This window comes from Pelodiscus sinensis, unplaced genomic scaffold, assembly GCF_049634645.1.
Source record: "Pelodiscus sinensis isolate JC-2024 unplaced genomic scaffold, ASM4963464v1 ctg68, whole genome shotgun sequence".
NCBI lineage: Eukaryota > Metazoa > Chordata > Testudines > Trionychidae > Pelodiscus > Pelodiscus sinensis.
The window spans coordinates 405,132-431,025 of NW_027466009.1; the positions used below are offsets into that span (position 1 = coordinate 405,132).

General features: G+C 50.9%; 1 protein-coding gene across 1 annotated transcript; it reads left to right on the forward strand.

The window, feature by feature from the left end:
* The first annotated feature begins 7,563 nt into the window (after nucleotides 1-7,563).
* On the forward strand, nucleotides 7,564-23,209 carry LOC102453049 (uncharacterized). The gene is made up of 5 exons (XM_075918100.1): nucleotides 7,564-8,334; nucleotides 14,486-15,034; nucleotides 20,551-21,051; nucleotides 22,696-23,144; nucleotides 23,186-23,209. The coding sequence occupies exons 1-5, from the start codon at nucleotides 7,734-7,736 to the stop codon at nucleotides 23,207-23,209; spliced, it is 2,124 nt and encodes a 707-aa protein (XP_075774215.1). The 5' UTR covers nucleotides 7,564-7,733.
* Nucleotides 23,210-25,894: the final 2,685 nt, after the last annotated feature.

Sequence of the window (25,894 nt, forward strand, 5' to 3'; positions counted from 1 at the left end):
GAAAGATGAATTATGCTGTAATAATTGAATAAGTTGAAGGAATACTGTTTGTCTCTGAACAGGAAGAAGAAAACGTATGTTAATGTTGTTTGTAGGTAGGCAGATCAGAGTGCTAGCCAGGTGGGCCTGAGATAATAGAAAAAGGAACATTAGGTGTTAGGCAGAAAGTAATTGAGATAACCAGGGAGATATGGACAGGAGATTGCTGTGTGCTTGATGTGGAAATGAAGATACTTCACTAGCCTCACACTAATCATGTGAAGTTTTGACCCTCTTTTAATGGTGTTAACTTGGCTTTCTTTTGACTGTATAAATCAAGGAGTTTGAACCTTTCAGGGTACTCACATTTTCTGGGTGCATTTAGCAGAGAGGCTTTGCTAATAAACAGAGTGGTCTGACAAATCTGTGAGTCCTGTCTGACTTTGACAACCCAATCCACCTCCCTGTACACAGAGAGCTCCAGGGCAGGTGGAAAGTGGGCAGGACTCAAACCCACCACTCTGCAGTTACCAGGTGAAAGCCTTAGGCCACTCCAGAACTAAAAGCCCTTGTTTTATGTCAGCAGTGGCAGCCTGTGCCCCATCAGGGTTATATGTTTGGTCCATGAGACAGTTTGTTTAGTGTATCTTTTTCCACTTTTCTTTCGAAAGAGGCTTTTCCAAAATGTGGTGCATCTTCATCGTGCCAAATTTCAAAAAAAAAGCCTTCTCTTTCGGCACAACCCTTCTTCCTTGCAGAACGAGTTTAATAGGGCTGGAAAGCAGGTAGTTGTGGGGGAGAGGGGGTGGGTGCTAGAGGCAGGCTCTGACTGGGAGGCATTTTGGCTGGGAGGCACTTAGCTAGCCTGCTAGGAAACCTTTGCTGCTGCCCATAGGGACCTTTCCCCAGCTCCTGCCTCAGCTGCCTCTTGGTGCCAGTGGCAGTCGCTCGCTGCTCAGCACAAATTGCTGGAGGTCAGAAGGACTCCTCTGCGGCCACAGGGCCAGCAGGTGGGAAGCCCGGGGTAAAAACCCGACCTGTCAGGGGAGGCAGGACGTAGCAGAGAGGAATGTCCCCCCCCCCCTCCTCAGCTCCTCCCCTTCCCTGGGTGAGCCATTCCTCTGGCAGGCGCGGCCGAGGCTTCAGGACAACCACAGTGTGACAACAAGCTCGGTGTTTGGTTTCTTCTTCAGAAATTGGCAGGGTTTGGAGTTCCCAGGAACTCCCAGGTGTGTTTGCAAAGCTCTGACACACGTGTTTCCCAGGCAACGATCCCAGCCCTTGGCCAAAGCACTAGGCAAGGTTCATGGGTCACAGTGACTGCGAGAGGATGCCAGGACTCTGGGGTCTGGGCCCAGCTCTGGGAGGGCAGGAGGGGGCTAGCAGGTGAGAGCGGCCGATTCCTGCTCTATTCCTGGCCATGGGAGAGAAGTGGAATCCAGCCAGGAGAAGCTCTGGGTATCACATCTCCTAGGCTTTAATTCCAGCTGTGTCTCGGCTGGTTAACTGCAGGGAATTTTCAGCAGGGATGCCATGGGGGATCTGTCCAGGAGCAGAGCCCTTTGCAGGTTTGAGAGCAGGTTTCTCTCTCGCCAGCTAAGCCTAGGAAGGGAATGTCAGACCCCCCCTTCCCCCTCCCCCCCCCCACCAGAGATGCCGGCTCCAGCCTCCCTCTCTCTGAATGGGCAGGCTGGTCTCAGTACGTTCAGTAAAAGCAAGTCTGGAGAGGAAACGGCATCTACAAACCCGGATGAGACCAGCTCTCCTTTCGGCTCATGCGCCGTGTGGGCGAGGCCTTGGGCGTTCTGCCACCGCGCTGTGAAACCAAACAGGGGATTTTTGTGGTTGATTCCATGGGGGATCACGGGGCTTGGCATTCATGACAGTTCACCCTGCTCCTGGGGGCAGGACGGGGTGGGGGCAGGGGCTGTATTAACTGTCGTGCTGGTCTCACAGCTGTGTTTACAAAGTCGGGCCTGTCAGAAACATGAGACGGGAACACAATGCGCCCGGTCTGCTCCCGACTGGCAATTCTCACGAAACTGTCACTACAGCCTGACACTAGAGCAGGAGCAATGGGAACTAGTTAATGGGAGGCGCGACAGATGATCCGCACTCTGAGACCAGCACGACAGTTAATACAGCCCCTGCCCCTACCCCGTCCTGCCCCCAGGAGCCACATGCATCCTGTCCCTTTCCCATACTGCCTTCAGGGACTGTTCTGCACCTCCCTGTGCCCTTCCCCTCCTGCCCCAGTATCCCTAGTGCCAGGCAGTCCCTCGGAGGATGTGCAGGGGTGTCAGATCTGCAGGCATGGTGAAGCCCAGGGGAGTGACACCCACCAGTCCAACATGGCATGGCAGATGGGCATCATGGTGGGTTTTTACGGCCAAGCTTGACCAAGCCCTGGCTGGGATGACTGAGTTGAGGTTGGTCCTAGATGACTTCCTGAGGTCTTGTCCAGCCCTAATCATCTGTGACTCTATAGCTTGAGCCCTAGATCACAACACCTCTAAAATTTGGGGTGGCCAAACGGGCAACCTGGATACCTTCTTTGGAAAAAGCCCTGACACTCCCCCAACCCACCTCCCCCACTCATTGCAGGAGGAATATCACCTATTTCAATTTAGGGCTTTAAATCGGAAGCCCATTTCACTGCCGCATGTAGACCGCATGTAACGCAGGCAGTTACTTTGGGCTAGTCAATTTCTAAAAATGGCGACCAGCCGGGAACATGCAAATCAAGCGTGGGATATTTAAATCCCAGGCTTGATTTGCAATTCCGGTCGCCCTCATTAGCCTCGCTAGATCGATCTAGGGGGCTAGTGTAGACGTACCCTTAGAGAACACTTGTTTGTGGGTATATCTGTTTTTGTGTCTGTCCCCCAGCCAAGGGACATGCGCCCCTCCCCCAAATATGCCTGCTGGAACTGTAGAAACCATCCGTAGGTGCTTCTCCCCTGACCTCAAGCTGCTGCACTGAGCAAAGGTTGGGGTTGCCCTCTCTCTCTGGGGCAGCCTGCCCCCGAACCCCTCCTCTACAACCCCACCCCAGAGCCATGATTTAAAAGAAAAACAATAATTATCTCATTTAAGGACCTGAGCAATGCCAGGTAAATCTTCTACCTTCTGTGTGTGTGTGTGTGTGTGTGTGTGTGTGTGTGTGTGTGTGTGTGTGTGTAAAATTTTAGTACTTTGGGGGTTTTCTTTACCCATGTTATTACTCTTTTGGCTGACGTTTTTCTTCCCACCATCCCTCCCCCATCGTCCTTTTTATTACTTCAGGAAAAGGGGGAAGGAGAAAACCTAGAAAAAATCAGGGATTTTATATAAAAAAGAGGGTATTATAGGAAACACCCCCTCCCCCCGCTGAGGAATATGTTTAATTCTGTTTTTTCCAATAATACATTTTCCCTGAAAAGGGTTCAGACAGCTCCAGGTCTCTAAGCTCCTACCATGCTGCTGGAGAGATGAAAGGGGGCTTCCACATCAAGAAGTATCAGACACAAGAGCTCTGACGCAGCCCAAAGTTACTCCAGACCCCCCCCCCCCCGGTTCCCCTGAGATGCAGGCTGCAGCTAGGAGGGTGCATGTGACCTTTGTCTGGCTGAGCAGGGGGATAGAGTCGGAGCAGGGACCTGGTACCAGCTCTGCACAGGGCACAGGTGAGACCGTTTCGAGGGTCTGCGCCTGCACAAGGACGTTGGCCAACTGGGAAGGGCTCAGAAAAGAGCAACCGTCATGGCAGGGAATGTGGAAAAGCTGCCTGGGGAGCTAAGTCTATCTCGCTTAACGCCGAGAAGCTGTGAGGTGGGTACGATACACAATGAGCGCCAGGCGGACGTGTAGGAAGGGGTCCTCACGGTATCTCCTATTTCACAGGTGGGGAAGCTGCTGGCCCAGGGAGATGCTGGGATTTGATCCCCGAGGTGAAAGCAAGATGATGCGCCCGGATGCACCCTCCCGGCAAGGAAGAGCCAGCTCGCACTGGGTGCTCCGCTGCAGGAGGAGGTGGGGTGCACTTCCAGCGGGGGTCCTGGGGCTTCCTGCAGGCAGCTGTGCTAAGCAGCAGGCAGGTGAAAGGGGCCGGCTGAGGGCATGCCCCCTCACTAGTCTGGGACTCCCCCAGTTCCAAGCCTTCCCTGCAAGGGTGCCATTTCAGGAGAGCAGGGGGGTTAATGCCCCTCAAACCGGGATGCTGCTGCTCTTCTTCCCAATCCCCTGAGTATCAGGGAGGGAGGGGAAAGTACGCAGGGCGTCTTCATTCCTCTCACTCCCGGCTGGTGCGGGCAGGGGCAGAGGAGCAAGTGACTAATGCTACGTGCTTACCTCTCACCTCTCCGGCAGGTGCTTTAACAACTCGGAAAGGAGAGCTCTCTCCGGCGGGTACAGGAGTGTCTCTGCTGTCCCTGTGGGCTGCCCTCAAAGCGCTGCAGCTAAACACAAAGGGGGGACAGGTGGCTTAGCAGGAGCAGTTAACACACCTGGGAAGATGGCAGACGACAGGGCCCGTTAACGCTCCTCCAGTCATGGGCAGGGAGCAGAAGGGGCAGGGTTGCTGGCCAGCAGTAAAGCCAGGGAGAGTCCATGAAAAAGAACTAACATTGGGCCTGTCTGTAAAATCCATGAAAACATTTAGGTATCAGTAAAAACACACCAGATTTGCAGGGGAGCTGAGGAGTCTCTGACCCCCATTGGCCCGGGGTGAGCTCCACGCCACGGGGCAGCTCCAAGGAGTCCCAGGGCAGGGGCAGAGCGGGGAATTGTTCCTGTGGGGGGCTCCCTCCGACCTGCTGCTGGCTGGCGGGAGCTGCTCTTCTCTGCCTCTGGGTTGACTGTCAGCAACATCAGCACAGCAGCATCTTTTGGTGGGTGCACACGCAACATACCCCCTTGCCAGGTTCCCGGCAGCTGGGGGGACAGGGGCAAGTGAGCTGGGCATAGCAACCTCTGACAGCTCCCTGCTGGTAAGTCACAGAGGGGCAGACCCAGTACCAGCCAGGCAAGCAGCTGCTGAGCGACCCCTCCCACGGAACGCTGAGTATTGTTCACTTCTGTCCTGAGCCAGCTTCATAGGACATCAGAACGTGTCGGCACAAAAGTCGGGTTCTCTGTCATTTTTTCTACACTGTCCAGAACAATAATTCTCAGCACTTGTTAACCCTGAGGCGGAGGGGGGGGGGAACATCTGTGGGGGGCTGTTAGTGGGTTACCGATTGCTGTGCTAAGCCCTCATTGCAGGGTCTCTGCTCAGCCCATGGTTTTTAGTGTGTGGCAAAATTGCAAAAATTAAGCTCCTAGAAGACTGTTCAATAAAAGTATCAACGGACCCTCTCCCTTGTCTTGTTAATATCCTGGGACCGATCCAGCTCTAGCAACACTGCATCCAGCCCGTACTCACATTACCAACAGAAAATCCTAATACTTCCTGCACATAGAAAACATTCCCGGCCTAAAACGGACATTTCCCACCCAAAACTAGACACTGTCTGCTTAAAAAGACCATTTTTCAGTGAAATCACAGGAAAATATTTGGCTTTGAAAATTCAGCTGGCTCCGCTTAGGCACTGAGAGATCTCCAAGTGCTGGTACATCTGGGCAGAAGAAGGGAGATAAAATTCAGGGCTCAGTGTTCACAGAGACTCTGAAGCGAACGCCCATTGGAAGGCTCTGTTTGGATTGTTACACCCGAGTTACAGGAATGTTGACTCTTCTTCCATTACCTTAGCAGTTGTACTTCTTCATTCCTCTCCCCCACCCCTTAAATCAACACCCTGCCCCCGTGTGATCTTTGCGTGGCCATTTGGGCCTCCTCAGATCACCCAACCAACTTCAGAGCTCCTGCCACTGCCCTCTTGACAGGGTGTTGGAGGAGCTGATGCCACGTAGCTCAGGCTGTGTCTACACTGCACACCATGTGTGGCGGTGGGGAGGGTGTGAATAGCAACAACGTGCAGCAGTGGAAAGTATCAGGAGCTACAGGGGTCGGTCAAAGGTGCCAGTCAAGGGTTGCAGCAGAAAATGGCTCTGGAAAGCTCTCCCCTGTTGGTACCTTTTCCTGCTGCCTTCCCTGACAGAGCATTTCCTGATTGATGGAGCTGGAGAAATAGCCACCAAGAATTCCTGTCCTGCCAGGAAACCTCACCAAGAGCTGCAGAAGGGCTTAGGACTCAGGGCTCCCAGGTTCCAGTAGGAGAATGTGGAACTGGCTTCTGGGGAAGTCGGCTGGCACCGTCCCAAATGCAGGACACCCATGGGTGCTACGGGTTGGGACTCTCCTGCTCGCCAAGTGATCAAAGGTGTTCTCTGACTTGTCAGCTCAGTGGGGGTGGGAATTTCACATGCCTCGGAAGTCATGCAGCGACGCAAACACACCACTAGGAAGAGGCGTGGGTCAACAGCACCCTCTATAAATATCACCACAACTCGCGCACTGGGTTCAGTTCCAGAAGGGTGGAGGTTGGATGCAAACACAAAGGTAAGTGCTGGTGGTGGGTGTGCATGTGTGGATGTGGGGGGATTATTTCATGCTGCATTTGTAGTGGAGAGGTAGGGGGGAAACTGCCCCATGGAGTCACTGACCAGTGCTGTACTGGAGGCAAAGAGATGGGAGGGTCTAATAGAGAAATGGGAGATACTGGGTTAGATAATCCCATTAGTTTGATCCTGGCAGTGGGGGTCTAGACACAGCTCTTTAGAAAATAGAAGCCAAGGTTTACAGGATCTTTCGAAAAAGGCTTCTATGTTCAAAACAACTGCGTCTAGACCGTGGTTTCACTTTCGAAAGAGCGCTTTTCCGAAAGAGCACCATGACGTGAATATGCAAATGTAGTGCAGGAAATTCAAATCCAGACTTCATAGGCAATTTCAAAGTGTCTAATTTACATCCCTCTGTCGAAAGAGGGATGTAATCTAGATGTACCCTGAGTGGGTGCTTTCAGAGAACTCTCCACATTAACTCCAAGATCTCTCTCTTGAGTGGTTATAGCTAAATTATTCCCCATCATTCTGTATGTGTATTTTTTCCAATGTGGATTACGTTGCATTTATCAAAAATATATTTCATTTGCCATTTTGTTGCCCAGTCACTTACTTTGGTGAGATCTTTTTGAAGCTCTTCACAGTCTCCTTTGGTCTTAACTATCTTAAGCAGTTTAGTGTCATCTGCAATTTTTTCCACTTCACTATTTACCCCTTTCTCTAGATCAGTTATACATACGTTGAATAGGATTGGTCTCAGTATGGACACTTGCATTAGTTACCTCTCTCCAGTCTGAAAACTGACCATTTATTCCTACCCTTTGTTTCCTGTCTTGTAACCAGTTATCAGTTCATGAAAGGACTTTACCTCCTATCCCAGAACAATTCACTTTATTTAAGAGCCTTTGGTGAGGGGTAGCAGAGATCAGAATCTGGACTTCACTCCTAAGAGGTCAGTGGAGTAATTAAAATCCACCCCAAATGCCATTAAATCCCATACGATCATTGGATTTACTGAAGGGTCAATGGGTATGACCTTGACTCCATTGACTTTTGTGGAGCACAACTGATTTACTTCAGGGATTAGTTTTCAGAAACCAGGCCTATCCCTTACCTCCTTTAGAATTACCTCTGTTCTGCATTTCCTGGGTTTCTAGCACACTGAATACCCTGCGTGCAGGAAGGGAACAATCTCATAAGGAACCAATTGCCTTCACAATACCTTTTTTTGTGTGAAATATCAAGCTTACTCATTGATAGGCCGTCCTTGTTGCATGACGCACGAGGCGGGCAATCTTGTGATACAGGGTGAGAAAACAGTTCTCCATCTCCTTCCTCTTCTCCATTGTAAAGACAGTTCTCTCCCTCATGTAGGCTGTACATTCCCTGTCTCTGGCTGGCCCATGATGGCTTTTTCAGCACAGGTCTCACAAGATGACAGCTATGAACGTGAGGTCTCCGTGGGGCTGGCGTCGCTGGTGTCTCTGGCCAAGTGCCTGGCCCACAAGGGGACAGACCCGGACAAGCATGAGAAGATAAAGGGACACTGCAGAGATGCTTTGGGGACAATGAAGGCTGCGGAGAAGGCGTTAGAAGCCCACAGGAGTGCCATCAGTGACCGAATCGGGGAAGGGCACATCCAAATGAAAGAGCTGGCAGATGAGCAGAAGCAAAAGGCAACGAAGCTCATTCAGCTGGAGATTCAATTGGAGAACTGTGAGCAGACGTACTTTCGCATCCAAGACAAGGTGACTGTGGCTGAGACCCACCTGCAGGAGCTGACGACACTGCTGAGGAAGGCGAGAAGGGAGGAGAAGTGTTTTAAAACCCTTTCCAACATCACCCTGGTGCTCCTGCCTCTTTACAGTCTTCTAGGTAAGCAGCAGTACAGCAGACCCTTGTCATATGAGGGGTAGAGTGTCATGTTGGCTAACAGCTCAGAGGCAAGCAGACCACAAGGGTGAGCGTGCCATATGTGTCCCCCCTCTCTGCCACCTCCATGATGGCCACCTGGGGTGAACCAGGCAGATGCCCCAGGGGTGAACCAGGCACCTCTTGAGCTGAGAGCCCGAGCTGCTGCCTTGGGAGCTAGAACCCATATTTCCTAGTTGTGGGGTGCAGGAGACTTATTCTCTGTGGACAATGCATGGGGGTAAGGGGACTGCACAACACACACCCACCAGTGGGGGTTCCTGGTGCTGTGGACCCCGGAGGGAACGGCCAGGCACAGCTGTCAGGAAAAGGCTGTTGTCAAGGGCTGGGGAGGGAAGCCAGCGTGTGGGAGGCCTGGGTACAAAGGGGTTAACACGGGTCCTGACTTTCCCCAATGGGTGGGCTCAGCTGGGCGGCCTTGGTTCTCCCCAGGTTCAACACACCAGGCTCCCATGGAAGGTCCCGATCCAAAGCCCATTGGGATCCTTCTGTTGACTCCGGTGGGCTTTGGAGCCGCCCTCAGGCTTCCTGGCGAGGGACGGGGGTGGCTCTGGTGTCATCACTAATCTCCTCTGAGAGTTCTCTTTGTGCGACAGAAGGGAAAGGGTGTCATGTGACCCCTCTCTAAGGACTTTTCCCACCATCCTCCTACCAACAGGGATTAATTTGGCCCCCACCAAACCCCCCTCATGCAACTATCCTGCAATTGCATTGCCCCAATGTGTGTGACACTAACTCGGAGGGGGAGGGGGCGGAGTGACTGGGGGAAGAGTTTCCTCCCATGAGCAGAATGAATTTTGTGTTGTGCACCAGTACTGAGTTCATGGGGCTTGTTTGGATGTGCCACTGTGGTACCCACGTTATTAATAAATATCTTATAAATCTCTCCCTTTTCCCTCTGCTGCCATGTCTCCTCCCCTTGCTCCATCAGCTCCCCTGCTGCCCCCCACATCCTCATCCACCTCTGCTGTCCTGACTCCTGCCCTTCTCACTGCCCTCTGCCCTCCTGCGACCTGCCCCCCTCCACCAGCCCTTCTCTCCCCCCTGTGCCCACTCCTCCAGTAGCCCCACTCTGATCATGTGAGCTACCCCTCCTCATCCCCTCTCCTAACACCTCCCTCTACACACCTGCCCTGCCTCTCTCCTCTGGTGCTGGTCCCTCCCCGGCAGGTGTCTGCTCTTCTGCTTCACCCCCAGAATCCCCTGGCACCTTCACCTTCCCTTAGCCCTGCACCCTCCTGGTGCCTCCCCTTTCCCTTACTGCCCCTGCCCCCTTTGCCCTCTTTTTCCCTGATGCCCACCCCCTCACCGCCCTCTGCCCCCATTCCCCTCATGCCCCTCTGTGCCCTTACACATGACTTGTTCCATCCCCACCTTCCTCATGCAGAGCCAGAATTCCGGCAGCTGCAGTTTGGAGAGCAGCACTTAGCCGGCTGGCAGCTCCCGGACCCACACCAGCCCTACGCAGTGCCCCCCTCTTCTCTCCCAGTGTGGTTCCAGGAGGGCAGGGGCAACTGTCCCTCCCCACTTCCTCCCCCCTTTGCTGTGCCTCTGGAGTGGGGAGGAGAGAGGGAGAAAGGGCTGTGCAAAGCCGGAACTCCAGCAGCCACACCCAGGAGGCTGGTTACTGCCAGGTTTCTCCTTCCTCCTTCAGCAGCCAACAGTCGGCCCTTCAGCCAACAGCCCACCAGGAAATTCCCAGTATCCTGCCGGGCCAGTCTGCCCCTGTTTGTGCCCCATGGATCCACGAAGCATCCAGCTGCCTGACTCACTGCTCAGCCTCCCTTTCCCCTCCAGCAGTCCTGCCCTGGTGATAGTACACACAAGGGATGTTAAATATTGATTAACTGAATATCATTTAGTCAACTATTCTACAGCCCCCAGGGATGGGGCCAGCAGCCAGCTCCAGAGGAGCCCCCTGCCACTCCATGCTACTGCCTCTGTATCAGAGGCAGCAGCGTGAGGTGCCAGGCAGGAGCTGGACCAGGAGGGGAGCCAGTTTAAAAACTAGCTCCCCTGGCATACTGACTGGCTTTCACCCTGCGAAGTGGCCTCTCTTACAGAGACAGCAGCGTGGGGTGTCAGTAAACCTTGTCTAGGGAGGGGCTGAGCTCCTAGATCCAGGGTGACCCAGAACTGAGCCTGGCTGCCTGCCCACCTGGCTCCTAATACACTTTAAATGCAGAGCTGCAGCACGGGCAGATCCAAGACCCAGCACGAGCCAGGACTGAGTTGGGCTGCTGGCCAGCCGGCTAAAACATTTACTGGGTGGGGGGAGAGGAACATGTGTCATCTGCAATATTAACAGATTAGCTTTTGCTTATCAGTTAATCGACTATACTGGTACCTCCCTAGGGCACACTGCCCCGGAGTCTCTCCCCACCCCTCGACTGTCTCTCTGCTTCCCTGCTCTGGCTTGGCCGGCTGCTTCTACCAGTCCTGCGGGGCCCCTCCACCTGACCACAGCTCTCCTGGACTTCCACCGTGGATCCACTACCCTGCGGTCTGGGGCAGGGGGGATTTCTTCCTGGCTGCTGCTTCCAGTGTGGTCCCAGGGTGGGGGATTGCCTGGCTCTGGTTGAGGACTGGGGGTTGGGGCCTGTCCCAGCTAGAGGGTGCTTGCTCCACTCTGGTCCCCGGACAGGGGGACTGGCTGGCTCAGGTTGTGGGAAACTGGACACGAGGCCTGTCTCCTGCAGGGCGTGCCAGCCCGACCCAGCCTTGGGCTATCTCAGAGGGATCTCTGCAGCTCGGGGTGAGGAAAGGGGCTTACGTGGGATGGATCTGGCCCTGCAAGCGGGAGGATTTAGCGTGATCTGCAGTGTGACCATTGAGGGCCTGGGGGTGGGGAAAATGCACAAAGTTTCCTCCGCCCTCCACCCCTGCCCTGCAAGAGGGGTGCAGTGATTAGAAGCGCCATTCACTCCTGGCAGGGCGGGAGAAGAAGTCACGCACTCCCCTGCCCCCACGCCCTGATTGGCCTGGGGTCAGAAGGGGAGTGTGTAAAGTCTGGGATGGAACGGGGCTGCCTAGGAGGTACCTGGGTAGGGGGAAAACTTCACCCACTCCCCCACCCCCACACCCCTGCCCCTTCTGCTTGATACCCCGCCCCTTCCAGGGCAGCCGAGGGCCACTTCAAAAAATGATTGCCCACCCCTGCTGCATCCATCCTGCCATTGGCCATCTTCCTAGCTGTGGGCTGTAACTCGCATGTTCTCTGTGGACTGAGCTGAAAGGGATCTAGCTAGCTCAGTTAGCAGCGTGTGAAACTCTTAATTTCATAGTCAATGGTTCAAGCCCCATACAGGGCCAAGCCCTTGACATTGGCAATAAATTGCCAAGGGAGGTTGTGGAAACTCAATTGCTGGAGACATTTAGGAGCAGGTTGGATAAACCGGAGTTGCCCAATTGCGCCGTTTCAAGCACCCAGGTGTAGACAGAGCACTAAAGCAAGCAGATTGGCTACAAAGAGAAGTGTTTCCAGTGACTGCAGGCAACGAGGTGTAAAAATCAGAAATAGCAACAAGAAAAAAGCAGAGAAGATGCAACTAACACTTCATACAACAAACCGGGTTCAATTCAACGCCCAGTTGCTCTCCACCTGCACTTGTGCATTGGCTGCTCCCTTTGTGCCTCCTGGGACAGGGCAGGGCAAGGGGTGCCTGGCGATGTCTCTCTTGCTCTCTCCCCCCTCTGAGAAGTGGCTTTGGCTGAGGTTGAGGGGACCAGAAGCAGCAACCGGTTCCTACAGCTCCTAGGAGGAGGCACAGCCATGAGGGATCTGCTCTCTGCCTGAATACCAGCAACACAGCTCCCATTGGCTGAGAACTGCAGCCACTGGGAGCTGCAGGGGTGCCACGTGTGGGTGGAGGCTGGGTAGGGTCACTTGACTATATCTTTGCCTGGCAGCCAGAGGTCCATGTTGCCATATGTGGGGAGCAGCCCAATGTGAGCACTGCCTGGACCCATCCCATGCCCCAACCCTCTGCCTCATCCCTGAGACCTCCCCGTGAGGCCAGAGTCCACACCCCTCACCCTCTTCCAACTCCCAGCTCCAGATCAGAGCCCTTTTCTGCACCCCAAATCACTCATTCCAGCTCCACCCTGAAGCCCACATCAGCAGCCACAGCCCAAACCCCAACTCCTTGTCCCCAACCTGAATCCCCCTCCCTGAGCCTCTCATTTTTGCCCCTGTCCCAGAGCCTGTCCCTCCAGCCCTGGGACTATACCCACTCCCACACTGCAACCTCCTGTGTCAGCCCAAAGCCCCCTCCCACAATCTCAGCCCTTTGGTCTCATCCCCTTTCCAAAACCCCCTCCTGTGCCCCAAACCTCTCCTCCCTGGCCCTACTCCAGAGACTACCCCCAGCCAAAGCCCTTAACCTCTCCCAAATCCCAACCCCTGTCCTGACCTGGTGCAAATGAGCACGTGAGTGGGGGGGGGCGGGATGATGTGAGTGGAGGTGGAGCCTCGCAGAAGGGGCAGGGCCTCAGGAAAGGGGCAGGACAGGGGTGGGCCAAGGGTGTAATTAGGAAGCTGGCAATCCTCCAGGTCAAGCCAGAGCAAGGATCGGGGAATAGCTAGGGGCGGGCTGGCCAGCAGCCCAGGGTGGTTGTTGCAGCTGTGGGGAGTGAGCTGGCAGCCTGGGCAGCGGTGGCAGACCTGAGGCAAAAGGGGGAAGGGCTAACCTCCCCCAAAAGGGGGGGGGTCACATACAGGTTATGGCCCATTGGCCGTGTTTACACCTGCCAGAGGCATCACTCTGAGGAACTGGTTCAGCCTCTCCCCAGACTTGGGATGTGGTTTGGTAACACTGTCCGGTGGAAGCTTACACCTCTGCTTACGTTGCCACAGCACCAGCCTGTGACCGTGAGTTTAAAGGATTCCTCTCAGGGCTTGTGCTGATGGTTACACTAGGCTGCCGGGGTGAGCACAGGAGTACAGAGTGTCCCGGGGAATCCTGCAAACCAGGGGGAGGTTCAGTGGTGGTGGCAGCAGCTCACCCTGCCAGTGCCCAGGTTGGCTTTGCTCTGGGGGACAGGGGGCTCAGAAGGAATCCGCTTTCAACACAGGGTCAAACCTGAGATCTTTAGATCCTGTGGAGCATGAGGGGAAAAGTCCAGTTCTATCACCCAGGAGTGTAACAGCTGTGACACCCCTCCTCCCCAAACACACACACACATTTGTTTCTATGAGAAGTTTAAATGAAAACATACCCAAAAAGTTGTTCAGGTCAAATTTTTCCACAGAAAGTGCTGAGCTTTCATCAAAACAATCAGTTGTTGAAAACGGAAACGTTTCGATTATGAAAGGCTGGACAGGTGCTTCACTGGTGCTGTAGTCCAGGTGCCTCATGGTCCCATTCTCCAGTATGGGCCAGGCTCCTTGGTCAAACTACATCTCCCATGATATCGTCTGGTCAAGGAACCTGCCCGGGGGAGAAAAAAGGCAAGTGAGTCCACAGAACTGTAAATCCCATCCAGCAACACAAATGCTATTTATGATTTTTTTTGGTCTGGTGCATTTGGTGTTTGTTATATTATGAACCAAACACAATCAACTCAATAGAGCATCAAAACGGCATGCATCTGATGAAGTGGGTCTTTTGCCATGAAAGCTGATACTCCAATATGCCTATAAAAGGGGTGGCCAACCCATTTAACAAAGAGAACCAAAACAGTGGTGGAAAAAATATGAAGAGTCACACCAGACTTATTGAGAAAAAAAAAAAGAAAAGAAAAAAGAGGCTGCTCCTTTAAGAAAAAAGCATAGGCTTTTTATCCATATAAGGCTCTCAGAGATGCCCGCCATCTTGGGCACCATTTTCAATTGCAACCCTGGTGAGCACAGGAGAGTTGCGGTCCAGAGAGGAGGTGGGAGCCATTCTGGGGGGCTGCACTTTTCGGGGAGATGAGCTGCATGCGACTCATAAGCTACAGGTTGGCCACCCGGGTCTCTAAGGTAGCACAGAACTACTCATTGTTTATGCAGATTCAGACTAACACAGCGACCCCTCTGATACTTGTCAAAATGTTGGATAATTGTTCTAAATGTTTGTTTAACCAGTGCCCCCATTTTTCTTTTTCTAAATAGTTTCGATGAAATTCTTCCAAGAAGCTCTCCAAGTGACCGATACGCAGCCACTTTTCCTCTCTGCTAGCATCGTGACCATCGTCTGTCAGGTCTCCATGTGGGTTGCGCAGAAAGCCGGCCTGGAGCTGCAAAAAGCCATCGACCAGTACCAAGTGCATATCTCCGACTATAAAAAGGAGGGCTATGCATGTGACAAAGAGAAGGCAGAAATTAAGGAGAAGATTGAGGACTTCACAGCTGGACAGGAGAAAATTAAAGAAGCCAGCAATGAACTAGGAAAGCTTTTAAAAGTGCTGCAGGAAAAGAAGCATGAACTAGAAAAACACATGCCATTTGTGAGAATGCTGACAGAGAAGGTCGACACGCTAGAAACATACATCGATGATCCCTCAGACTATGAATTTGCCACCATAGTTTTGGAGGAGATTAATCAGTTAGTGCTGTTAGCAGCGGGAAAGGGTGGGCAGGGGGGGTTGGGGTTCTCTGATAAAGAAGCAATAAAGAAAATGGCTGAGGAACTAAACCATGTGGCTCAAAAGCTTAGGGAGGGTAAGGGCAGGAATTTTTAGAGCTGAGATAAACCAGAGCAGAAGGGATATGGTGTTTCAGTGGGCCTGAGACTGACCCCAATTACACCAGATTTACACCAGGGTCACTGAGATCAGAATCCAGCCTTGACTCCACTGCTGCCCCTGGTGTCTCTGTGGATTCGCACTGGGGTAGGCTGCAGATCACAGGTGGGATGGCAGAAATCTATGTTATGACTGTAAGTGAGCGTAAGGCTGGTTTTGGCCACACCTCTGAGTCTGCCTCGAGAAATACAAAACACGATTATGAAATTTCGATTTAATGGAAGTCACCAGGGGCTTAGCAACTGACTTCAGTATGAGCAAAGTTTTATACCTTCCCATGTCAGGCCTGCCTCAGTTTTTACAGGTAATCATATCGGAGCTCACTCAGTATAAATATAGCTGGAACGTTTTCTGCAGTTAATTGAAGGGAAGGAGCATACTGATCTTTAGCAAAGAAAGTTTTTCTCCCAAGAATTTGTGGACATTTGAGTTAAGAAGGTGGCCTCCACAACTATTTTGAATAAATATCTCTTTACCTTGCAATCAACCAGGTTACACTTCTGTGGTTGTCTTTCAGTGCCACAGTGTTACAGTTTATCCAGTCAACCATACAGTTTCAAAGGAAAAATAGGATTAGCAACTATTTGTTTCAATGACTATTTGCATGTTTGATGCTGACATGTTTAAGGTGAGGGTTGCAGTTTTAATTTCAGACAGTTGTGATGATGAATTAATCAATCAATTACAAAGATCCTTTAGTGTGTGGGTGATAGTAAGATTATTTCTCACACCTCCCGCCCCCGCCAGGCTTCTGCCCAATCACAGTCTCCCAGCGCCGGTAAAAGCTGCACAAGCCAATGCAAAATATATGGTGCAGGTTGTAGACTGTTGAGTTTTTTAAAAATACAACGCAATGCAAAAGAGATGGTGTAGGAAGAAGTCTATTTATAATAAAGTATTCAACATAGCATGTGTGTTTGTGTCAGTGGATTTTTTTAGCCTGTGTTCAGTATTGTTCAGTATTCAGTATTTTTGGGAGACCATCTGGCAACCCTACCGATAAGTCTTCTAGTATCAAATGTTGCTATTACGCAATGCACCACATATTGCAGTAAACTGGGGAGCTGACAGACTCTAATATGAACATTCCCACGTGTATAAAAGGAAGTGATACAGCTTTGGGCGAGATTTTGCACACTTCAGTGACAGGTTTACCTTAGGAGCAATCTGTGAGGAAAGACAAGGAGTTGCATTCAGTTTAAGTGACAGAAGTGAAGAAGTCAGGCTAACACTGGCCATCAATGTCTTTTGCTGTCGAGTTAATGGAATAAACCTGTGTTGAAAGAAGTGGTAAATTAAAAGGAATCCCAGAATGTGTTTATACAGTCACATGGCCACAGAGTGGACTCATCAGAAAGGTAACTGTTTGCTTAGTAGCGCATGGATTTGGCTCAGCCACACACAGTAAGGTTCCAGCGCTAGTATTTTTTTAAAGGAAGGGGAACAGAAATGGGAGATTTCTGCTATTGTTCCGTCTTGCTGGAGCACAGCAGGTCTTGAAGCGACTTTGCAGTCTAGGCTGGAATGCGACAACACATCTAACAAGCTGCAAAACATTTGAAGGGATTTATGAATGGGAACTTTAAATGGGACTTTGCAACAGCTAGCCGAGTGGGCTGGAGAAACTGTACCTGGGGAAGCATAACTGCATGATGAACCAGCAGCTAAGGTTGCCGAATGTCTGGTTTGGGGTCAAAAGCACTCAAAAACTGATCACTTGCTCTCCAAATGAGCCATGAGAGAGGACAACTCTCTTTGAGAGCATTATTATTTCAGAATAATGGCCATTGTTCCAAAATAACAATGCGAGCATCTACACCATAATTATTTTGACATAAATTTGAAATAACGGCCGGCTTATTCTTACTTCTGTAAGCCTCATTCCACGAGGAATAACGTCTCTCCTCACATGGCTATTTTGAAATACCAGTAGTGTGGATGTTCCACTGCTGCTATTTTCAAATAGCTCCTTCCCGGGGCCAGTCAGAATAATTACTGCCCATTGCCTATGGGGGCTCTAAGTCTAGGTAGTGTGTCTACGCTAGGGGAGCCTGCCTCGGAATCATTCTGAGGCTTCCTCGTAATGTAGACGTGCTATTTTGAAATAAGCTATTCTGGATTATCTCGTCCTGAATAGCTTATTCCTAGGGCTCTCATGAGATTTAAAAAACTAATCACAGTTAATCATATAATTTTAAAGAGATTGTGATTAATCACACAATTAATCGCATGCATTGCCCCTTGGAAAAGCCACCCCAGTGTTTCCAAGTGGCAGCACGGTGAAAGCCCGGAGTCAGCTGGAGTCCCCAGCTGACCCCAGGCTCTCTGTTGCCCCTTGGAAAGGGGTATTTGGGTGCAGGAGGGGTTTCTGGCCTAGGGGACGGGTATAAGAGGGAGTACAGAGTCTCGGAGGGAGCTCTGACTAACTCCCTTTCCGCAGGACTCCTTCCTAGATAGTCACTGCCCATTCTGTATGTGTGAAATGGATTGTTGTCTAGAGGTAGCCTCTGGGGACAGTTTCTCCATCTGTTCTGCCCCTGTAACTCCTCCTAGGTTGTATTTACCTAGTTTGGGTGTGCCTGGGGGGTTCTGGGTTGGGCATGTCAGCATTGAATTCTTCCATTCTGTAGCTGTGCTGGGTTCTGGGGGATCCTCACCCCTCTGCAGGTGTCTGAGCCCCTCTCCTTGCCTGATGTGTGTTCTGGGATCTCCGGGCCTTGTGGGGTATCTAAATAAGATATGTAATTTGTGCTATGCAAATTGCATATCTTATTTCGATTGAATTTCAAAGTAGCTTATTTTGAAATTTGGTGCATCTGTACAGTGCCAGATTTTGAAATAATGCATTATTCCGAGCCATCCCTTATCCTCTGTGAAATGAGCTTCCCCGGGATTGCAAAATAAATAGCACATCCGTCATCTCAAAAAATATTTCAAAATAACAGGTGGCTTGCATAGATGCAGGGTAGCTAGTTCTGGATACACTATAGACATATCCTAGGCTGTCTACAATCGTGGCTTCTTGCGTAAGTAATATGCAAATGAGGCTAAACATGGAATAACGCTGAGCCTCATTTGCATAGCTAATGAGCCGCCATATTTGCGGAAGAGGCTCTTGTGCCAGAATGAGTTGTCTACACTGCCCCTTCATGCGCAACAAAAACCCTCTTGCGCAATGCTGTTCTTCCTGAAAATGATCGGCATTATGGCATTGCGCAAGAGAGGTTTTGTTGCGCAAGAAGGGGCAGTGTAGATGCTCCTTCTAGCGCAAGAGCCTCTTCTGCAAATATGGCAGCTCATTAGCTATGCAAATGAGGCTCGGTAATATTTCACGCTTAGCTTCATTTGCATATTACTTGCGCAAGAAGCTGTGAGTGTAGACATAGCTCTACTGTGGGTCACTGTTCCATGTAGTGGTGCTCAGTATCAGATACCAGGGCTCTGATGCAGCCCAAAGTTACTCCAGACCCCTATCTTCCCCCATCCCGCCCAGACCCAGGCTGCAGCTAGGAGGGTGCATGTGACCTTTGCCTGGTTGAGCAGGGGGATAGAGTCGGAGCAGGGACCTGGTACCAGCTCTGCACAGGGCACAGGTGAGACCGTTTCGAAGGTCTGCACCTGCACAAGGATGTTGGCCAACTGGGAAGGGCTCAGAAAAGAGCAACCATCATGGCAGGAAATGTGGAAAAGCTGCCTGGGGAGCTAAGTCTATCTCAGGGCTCCCAAGTTCCAGAAGGAGAACGTGGAACTGGCTTCTGGGGAGCTCAGCTGCTACTGTCCCAACTGCAGAGCACCCATGGGTGCTATGGGTTGGAACTCCCCTGCTGGCCAAGTGATCAAAGATATTCTCCAACTTGTCAACTCAGTGCGGCTGGGAATTTCACATGCCTCGGAGGTCATGCAACGATGCAGACACACCACTAGGAAGAGGCCTGGGTCAACAGCACCCTCTATAAATATCATCACAACTCGGGCACTGGGTTCAGTTGCACAAGAGTGGAGATTGGAAGCGAACACGAAGGTAAGTGCTGGTGGTGGGTGCGCATGTGCGGAAGTGGGAGGATTATTTCATGCTACATTTGTAGTGGGGAGGTAGGAGGAAAACTGCCCCATGGAGTCACTGACCAGTGCTGTACTGAGAGCAAAGAGATGGAAGGGTCTAACTGAGGAATGGGAGATAGTGGATTAGATGATCCTATGAGTTTGATCCTGGCAGTGGGGGGGTCTGGCAGATTTGAGCTAGAGAGGGCTCTAGACACGGTTCTTTCGAACATAGAAGCCAAGGTTTACAGGATCTTTTGAAAAAGGCTTCGATGTTCAAAACTACTGCGTATAGACTGCGGCTTCACTTTCGAAAGAGCGCTTTTCCGAAAGAGCTCCATGATGCAAATATGCAAATGAAGTGCAGAAAATTCAAATCCCGGTTTCATTTGCCATTTCAAAGTGTCTAATTTACATCCCTCTGTCGAAAGAGGGATGTAATCTAGATGTACCCTGAGTGGGTGTTTTAAGAGAACTATCCACAGTGAATCCAGGATCTCTCTCTTGAGTGGTTATAGTTAAATTATTCCCCATCATTGTGTATGTGTAGCTGGGATTATATTTTCCAATGTGCATTACTTGGCATTTATCAAAAATATATTTCATTTGCCATTCTGTTCCCCAGTCACTCACTTTGGTGACATCTTTTTGAAGCTCTTCGCAGTCTGCTTTGGTTTTAACTATCTTAAGCAGTTTAGTGTCCTTTGCAAATTTTTCCACTTCACTATTTACCCCTTTCTCTAGATCAGTTATACATACGTTGAATAGGATTGGTCTCAGTATGGACACTTGCACTAGTTACCTCTCTCCAGTCTGAAAACTGACCATTTATTCCTACCCTTTGTTTCCTGTCTTGTAACCAGTTATCAGTTAATGAGAGGACTTTGCCTCCTATCCCAGAACAATTCACTTTACTTAAGAGCCTTTGGTGAGGGGTTGCAGAGATCAGAATCTGGACTTCACTCCCAAGAGGTCAGTGGGGTAATTAAAATCAGAATCCACCCCAAATACCATTAAATCCCATATGATCACTGGATTTACTGACCTTGGGTGTGACCTTGACTCCATTGACTGGTGGAGCACAACTGATTTACATCATGGATTAGAATTCAGAGGCTCGGCCTATCCCTTACCTCCTTTAGAATCTCCTCCGTTCTGCATTTCCTGGGTTTCTAGCACACTGAATACCCTGCATGCAGGAAGGGAACAATCTCAGGAGAAACCAATTGCCTTCACACTACTTTTTTTTATATGAAAAATCGAGCTTCCTCATCGAGAGGCCGTCCTTGTTGCATGACGCATGGGGCGGGCAATCTAGTGATGCAGGGCGATAAATCAATTCCCCCCTCCGTCCTCATCCCCGTTGTCATGACAATTTTCTCCCTCGTATAGGCTGCGCATTCCCCGTCTCTGGCTGGCCCATGATGGCTTTTTCAGCACGGGTCTCACAAGACGACAGCTATGAACGTGAGGTCTCCGTGGGGATGGCGTCTCTGGGGTCTCTGGCCAAGTGCCTGGCCCACGAGGGGACAGACCCGGACAAGCATGAGAAGATTAAGGGACACTGTAGAGATGCTTTGGAGACAATGAAGGCTGCGGAGAAGGCGTTAGAAGCCCACAGGAGTGCCGTCAGTGACCGAATCGGGGAAGGGCACATCCAAACGAAAGAGCTGGCAGATGAGCAGAAGCAAAAGGGAATGAAGCTCAGTCAGCTGGAGATCCAAATGAAGAACTGTGAACAGATGAGCTCCCGCATCCGAGACCAGGTGACCATGGCTGAGACCCACCTGCAGGAGCTGACGACACTGCTGAGGAAGGCGAGAAGGGAGGAGAAGTGTTTTAAAATCCTTTTCAGCATCACCCTGGTGCTCCTGCCTCTTTACTGTCTTCTAGGTAAGCAGCAGTCCAGAGACCCTTGTCATATGTTGGTAGAGTGTCATGTTGGCTAACAGCTCAGAGGCAAGCAGACCACAAGGGTGAGCGTGCCGTATGTGTCCCCCCTCTCTGCCACCTCCATGATGGCCACCGCCATCGCAGACGCTCCAGGGTGAACCAGGTACCTCTCAAGCCGAGAGCCCGAGCTGCTGCCTTGGGAGCTAGAACCCATATTTCCTAGTTGTGGGGTGCAGGAGATTCATTCTCTGTGGACTGTGCACAGCGGAAGGGGGGGGGGCTGCACAACACACACACACCAGTAGGGGTTCATGGTGCTGTGGACCCCAGAGGAAATGCCCAGGCACAGCAGTCAGGAAAAGGCTGTCGTCAAGGGCTGGGGCGGGAAGCCGGCGTGTGGGAGGCCTGGATACAAGGGGGTTAACACGGATCCTGACTTTCCCCAAAGGGTGGGCTCAGCTGGGCGCCCTTGTTTCACTCTGCTGCCATGTCTCTTCCCCTTGCTCCTTCAGCTCCCCTGGTGCCTGCTGCCCCCCCAACCCCTCACCCTCCTCTGAGTCCTGACTCCAGCCCTTCTCATTGCCCTCAGCCTTCCTGAGACCTGCCCCCTTTCATCAGACCTTCTCTCCCCTGTGCCCACTCCTCCGGTAGCCCCACTCTGATCACCTTCTCATCCCCTCTCCTAACACCTCCCTCCACACACCAGCCCTGCCTCTCTCCTCTGGTGCTGGTCCCTCCCCTGCAGGTGTCTGCCCTTCTCCTTCACCCTCAGAATACCCTGGTACCTGCACCTTCCCTTTCTCCTGCACCCTCCTGGTGTCTCCCCCTTCCCTCACTGCCTATGCCCCCTTTGCCCTCTTTTTCCCTGATGCCCACTCCCCTCACCCTCTCTGCCTCCATTCCCCTCATGCCCCTGTGCCCTCACACATGCCTTGCTCCATCCCTGCCTCCCTCATACGCACCCCTTCTTTCAAGACTCCTCTCAGCACCTCCATCTCCCCCCTCTAGTCCCCAATGCCCTTACCCCCTCCTCTCCCAGCATCACCCTGTTCCCCCCTCCCACTGACACCTCCCCTCCTGCCCTTTTCCTCATTTTCTGCACTTGGTCCCCTGGCATTTGTCTCTCCTCCACCCTGCCCCTTGGCCCCTTCCCCTTTCTTCTCCTGACCTGCCCCCCTCCCCTCAGCACAATCCCCTTCCTCTCCCCCGCCCCTAGTTTTCCCTCTTTCCCTCCTCCACCTTCTCCCTTCCAATTTGTGGGGCTGGAGTCTGTGATCCGGCCCCAGAAGTCCCCACAGCCCTGGCCCCAGCTGCTTCCAGGGCTCCAGACCACATGCCAGGCCTGGAGCTGGGCCGCATTGTGCTAATTTTACTGAAGTCCCTGCACCAGCTGTGGCTCCCATTAGCAGGAACACGGGAGGGGGGGAAGTCCCCACCACCCCAGACCTGCCATGCGGGGAGAAGAGCTGCATGCAGCTCATGAGCTACAGGTTGGCGACCCGGGGCTCTAAGGTAGCACAGAACTACTCATTGTTTATGCAGATTCAGACTAACACAGCGACCCCTCTGATACTTGTCAAAATGTTGGATAATTGTTTTAAATGTTTGTTTAACCAATCCCCCCATTTTTCTTTTTCTAAATAGTTTCGATGAAATTCTTTCAAGAAGCTCTCCAAGTGACTGATACGCAGCCACTTTTCCTCTCTGCTAGCATCGTGACCATCATCTGTCTGGTCTCTACGTGGGTGGCGCAGAAAGCCGGCCTGGAGCTGCAAAAAGCCATCGACCAGTACCAAGTGCAGGTGTCCGACTACAGAAAGGAGGGCTATGTATGTGACAAAGAGAAGGCAGAAATCAAGGAGAAGATTGAAGACATCACAGCCGGACAGGAGAAAATTAAAGAGGCCAGCGATGAACTGGGAAAGCTTTTAAAAGTGCTGCAGGAAAAGAAGCTTGAGCTGGAAAAACACAAGCTGTTTGTGAGAAAGCTGACAGAGAAGGTCGACACGCTAGAAACATACATCGATGATCCCTCAGACTATGAAACTGCCACCATAGTTTTGGAGGAGATTAATCAGTTAGTGCTGTCAGAGGTGGGGAAGGGAGGACAGGGGAGCTTGGGGTTCACTGATAGAGAAGCAATAAAGAAAATGGCTGAGGAACTAAACCATGTGGCTCAAAAGCTTAGGGAGAGGAAGGGCAGGAATTTTTAGAGCTGAGATAAACCAAGGCAGAAGGGATGTGGTGTTTCAGTGGGCCTGAGACTGACCCCAATTACTCCAGATTTACACCAGGGTCACTGAGATCAGAATCCAGCCTTGACTCCACTGCTGCCCCTGGGGTCTCTGTGGATTCGTACTATGTTATGTCAGTGTAAGTGAGCATAAGGCCGTTTTTGGCCACACCTCTGTGTCTGCCTTGAGAAATACAAAACACTAAATGAAATTTCGATTTAATGGAGGTCAACAGGAGCTTAGCAACTGACTTCAGTATGAGCAAGGTTTTATGCCTTCCCATGTCAGGCTTGCCCCAGTTTTTACAGGTAATCATATTGGAGCTCAATAGAAATATAGCTGAAGCGTTTTCTGCTTTTAATTAAAGGGAAGGGGCATATTGATCGTTAGCAAAGAACATTTTTCTCCCAAGAATTTGTGGACATTTGAGTTAAGTAAGTGGCCTCCAAATCTATTTTGAATAAATATCTCTTTACCTTGCAATCTGGTTGTCTTGCAATGCCACAGTGTTACAGTTTCTCCAGTCAACCATATTGTCTCCAAGGAAAAATAGGATTAACACTACCTGGAAGAAAAAATTAAATCATTGCTATTGAGGTTTCCATATGTGTCAGGGATGACCATTAGTTATCCCTGCTATCTTCTGCAGGTGGCTCAGCTGGAGCCGGCAGTGGGCTGGTTCTAACCGGTGATGAGCTGGCTCAAGGCCTTCTTAGCTGCATAAACAATTTGTAAGATAATTAGGCCCAAGGACATGTGTGGGAATGGGATAGCCCTTGTGCTTCTTGCTAGAATCTGCCTATGAATGTTTGTGCTTCTCAGAAAGAGTTATAAAACAGCTGAGAGGCGCTGCTTGAGTGGTCAGTCTCACCTGTGGATCTAGGCCTGGTAGATGCCCAAGAGTTCCCCATGCTGGAGCAGCGCCTGCTACCAGCCATCGAGAGCCTGGACAGGAGGGCCCAGGACTGGAGGCAGCCCAAGGGGCGTAAGCGTTGAATCCTTGCTTGCCTGTTTGCTTGCTAGCTGAATTGCCTGCTTCTCTGCACTGAGAAGCACATATTTGGTAATGCGTGAAGACTGTAAGGTGTAATATGCTTTGGCAATAAAACCTCTTATAATTATGCACCCACCATGGCTTCACTGAGTGTATCCGAGCCTCCTGATCGAGTGACAATATGACACAAATTGATACTTTGATAGAATGATAATAATGATAAGGTCAAATCTGGTCTAAAAAGTGATCTGATAGTACATTGGGCTAATCTGAGTAATATAAAAGGAAATATTTTAACAGGACATGTGATTAGGCTGTGGAACTCATTGCCACAGGAAATTCTTGGAGCCAAGAAGTTAGTAGAATTCAAAATGAGATAGGAAGTTTATATGAAGAATAAAAATATAAAATTAATTATATAAAAAATGATCACAGTGAGTAGTCCTTTGGCGCTTTAGAGACTAACAAAAATATAGAGAGGGTCATGAGCTTTCAGGGACAGAAACCACTTCCTTAGATGATGAGCTGAAGAGGAATAACAGAAACCAAGTATTTTATACCAGAAAGGGAACCTGTCAATTGTAGGACAGGTGCTTATGAGGCTAATTAAGTGGGTTGGACGTGTCTCATACTTAGCATTTGATGTAAAAATGAGGTGTTAAATGCAGACAATGTGACAACCAGTTAATGTCATTGTTCCAGTCAAAGGAAACTGTCACATTTGATTAAAAATCATATTAAAACTGTACCTATATATATATTAGAGCAGTGGTCCCCAACCTTTCATGGCTGCCAGGCACCCGGGGGTGGGGCCACTCACGCACCGGGCGTCCGGGGGTGGGGCCGCTCACACGCTGTGCTTCCGGGGGTGGGGCTGCTCACACGCCGTGCGCCTGGGGGCAGGGCCGCCCACGCGCCCGGGGCTGGTACCATGCATGTGCCAAAGAGGGCAGGGGTGAGAGGAAAGGCTCTGGCAGATATGGGACACTAGGAGAGAAAAGGCAATTGATGGCCAGGGGTAAGGGACTGGGGGGGGGAGAAAAGGCCAGTGGCATCTGTGGGAGACTGAGGGAAGAGAACAGGCCTTAGTACTATCCACAAACTTTATAAGCATATGTAACCCACACACAGAGTGTGGTTCACTGTCCCATGTAGGGGGACTTAGACCACTTACAGTGAGAGATAAGAACAAGGGAGCTCTCTAAACATAGCTGAGTAGCCGCTGGCTTTATAGCTCAAATAGTAGAGGCTCACTGTTATGCTCTAGAGAACCCAGGTTTGACTCTAACTGCATCTATTCTCTTTCACATCACTGGTGAAAATACTGAACCAAATTGAGCCCTAATTGTGCCCTTCCAGCATAACTGTGATAATTACTGTCTGGCTAAATCTAGACTGCAGCCTTTTGTCTGCAGAGAGTATGCTAATGAAGCATTCATCAGCATTTGTCGCACTGTCATTTGAATAGACTCTACCAAGGCTTTTTGCGCAAAAACAAGCCGTGTAGATGGGAACATTTGGTGAAAAAAACAACGCTTTTTGCTCAAGATCCTTATGCCTCCTTTTTTGGAGGCATAAGGATCTTGCACAAAAGGAATTTTTGCATAAAATGGCA